Here is a 2,176-nt window from a genome sequence, read left to right as displayed (position 1 = left end):
AGTTTTCTTTTTAAAGGTTCCCATTAAATATGTGCATTTTCCATATTTAATTTATCACCGTTGTGATTCCACAAGATGGCAGCATTTTCTCAGGTATCCTGAGGATGGTTTCAACTACTCCTTTGACAATGTGTGTGTATGTAAGAATGAGAGATAGAGAGAGCGAGACAGACAGACAGACAGACAGACACACACACACACACACACACACAGAGAAACAGAAAGAGACAGAGACAGAGACAGACAGAGGAAAGAGATCAGAAGAGAGGCTTGGTGTAGCTGAATGGCCAAAAGAACATCTTCTAATTTTGAGAACAGATACTTATTCTGTTTCTTACAGTAAAAGAATCAAAGTGTTTGAAGAAGCTTTGTAGAGTTTAAAATCTCAATCCCCAATGAACAAGAGCAGAAGGATGGAATCCTTTGGTGTTTTATTAGTGACCCTGTGGCTTCAGTTCATCTGTGAGTACGGGCATTTCTTTGGGAACTTAAACTACAACATGCAAAACTGTGGTTTATACCAGAACTGTGGGATGAATATGAATAGTTTTATCCTCTAAATAAGGTAGATTGGGAAAGCACTGAAAAGGTAATTTTCGTTCTGGAGAGTAAGCACCAATTTCCCAACCAATCTTCTCTCTTTTTTTTTTTTTGGAACTAGGAATTGAACTCAGGGCCTTGTGCTTGCCAGGCAGGCGCTTGTGCCATGGAGCTATATCCCCCTTCTAACTAATCTTCTTTGCCTGTTGTTTGTGTGTACAGGGGTGAGCGGCCAACAGAAGGAGGTGGAGCAGAGTCCTGAGGCCCTCAGTGTTGCAGAGGGAGCCATCGCCTCTCTCAACTGCACTTACAGGAACAGCGCTTTTCAGTTCTTTATGGTGTACCGACAGTTTTCCGGGAAAGGCCCTGCCTTTCTCATGTCCACATACTCTAATGTTGAAAAAAAGGAAGGAAGATTCAGAATGCAGCTCAACAAAGCCAGTCAGTATGTTTCCCTGGACATCACAGCCTCCCAGCACAGTGACTCAGCCACCTACTTCTGTGCAGCGAGCACACAGTGCTCCCCAGGCACCTGCGGCCTGCACCCAAACCCATCAAGACCTGAGGAGAGACCACAGTACAGAGAAGTTCTGTTCCTGCTCCAGAAGCACTGGGAATTATGAGCAATAATGTGGGGGAACGTATAGTGAATTTTAATAATTCTGATAATAGTTACCTTAAAAGGGAAAATGTAGCCAAATATTAGTTTGGTAGAAATATTTTTTAATTTGCAACTGTTACTCAAAAAATTTTTATTGAGGGACTGGGGATTTAGCTCAGCGGCAAAAGCGCCTGCCTGGCATGGGCAAGGTCGTGAGTTCGGTTCCCAGTACCGGAGAAAAACCAAAAAAAAAAAAAATTTTTTTTATTGAGGTATGGACAAAAAACTACACATATTTAATATATACATTTTGAGAAGATTGATGGTAAGTAGATAGTCATGAAATTATCATAATATAGATATAGCCATCTCCTCTATATGTTTCATTCTTCTTTCTTATTTAAAACTGGTATACAATCTATATACAAAAAGGTACACATAGGGCATACATTTTGATATCAACTCTAGCTTTATATCACAGCTTTACTCACACGATTAGTTTGGTGATGTTGTTATATATGAAGGAAAATGTTTTAATATGACAGATACTTCCTTATAGGTAATACACCTTGTTCTTCTCTACTCAGTTTCTGACACAGTTTGATACACTGCACTTGGAATACATTGACAAAACATAAATCTAAAGAAGAGAAAGGAATCATAAAAATTGACTTTCAAAAAATTTTAAGTAATTATTTTAATTATAGATCTCCCACTTCATCTTTACTCTCAGCTACAACCTCACCCTTGGGTTAGATAAGGACACCATGGGAAGATGGAAGGAAAGGTTCTAGAGTCAGATGGTGAGAACTGTAAATACTTTAAGGCTCAGAAGTTTGCAGAGATTTAAATTTAGAGAGGGCCTATCCTCCTGTTCTTGCTTACTGGCTGAGTAGGTCTCAGAGTTTGTGGCCTGTCTTGGTTCCTGTGCCCTGGTGTGTGACATGAGAGCATCAGCCATGGTTACAAGGAGATCCACACTCCAGCAGTGCATCAGGGCACACAGTGACTCTAGGTTTCTTAGGATCTCTGAGA

General features: G+C 40.2%; 1 gene segment (V, D, J or C); it reads left to right on the top strand.

Annotated features, from left to right (window-relative positions):
- Window positions 1-225: 225 nt before the first annotated feature.
- Window positions 226-1,294, top strand: LOC102016985. The segment is given in 2 exon segments: window positions 226-462; window positions 763-1,294. Coding segments are annotated over 2 exon segments (468 nt in total).
- The last annotated feature ends 882 nt before the right edge of the window (window positions 1,295-2,176 follow it).

Source organism: Chinchilla lanigera, unplaced genomic scaffold, assembly GCF_000276665.1.
Source record: "Chinchilla lanigera isolate Chin_1 unplaced genomic scaffold, ChiLan1.0 scaffold00008, whole genome shotgun sequence".
Taxonomy (NCBI): domain Eukaryota; kingdom Metazoa; phylum Chordata; class Mammalia; order Rodentia; family Chinchillidae; genus Chinchilla; species Chinchilla lanigera.
The sequence above is the reverse complement of the archived record's forward strand: the minus strand, read 5'-3'. Positions and strand labels throughout refer to the sequence as shown.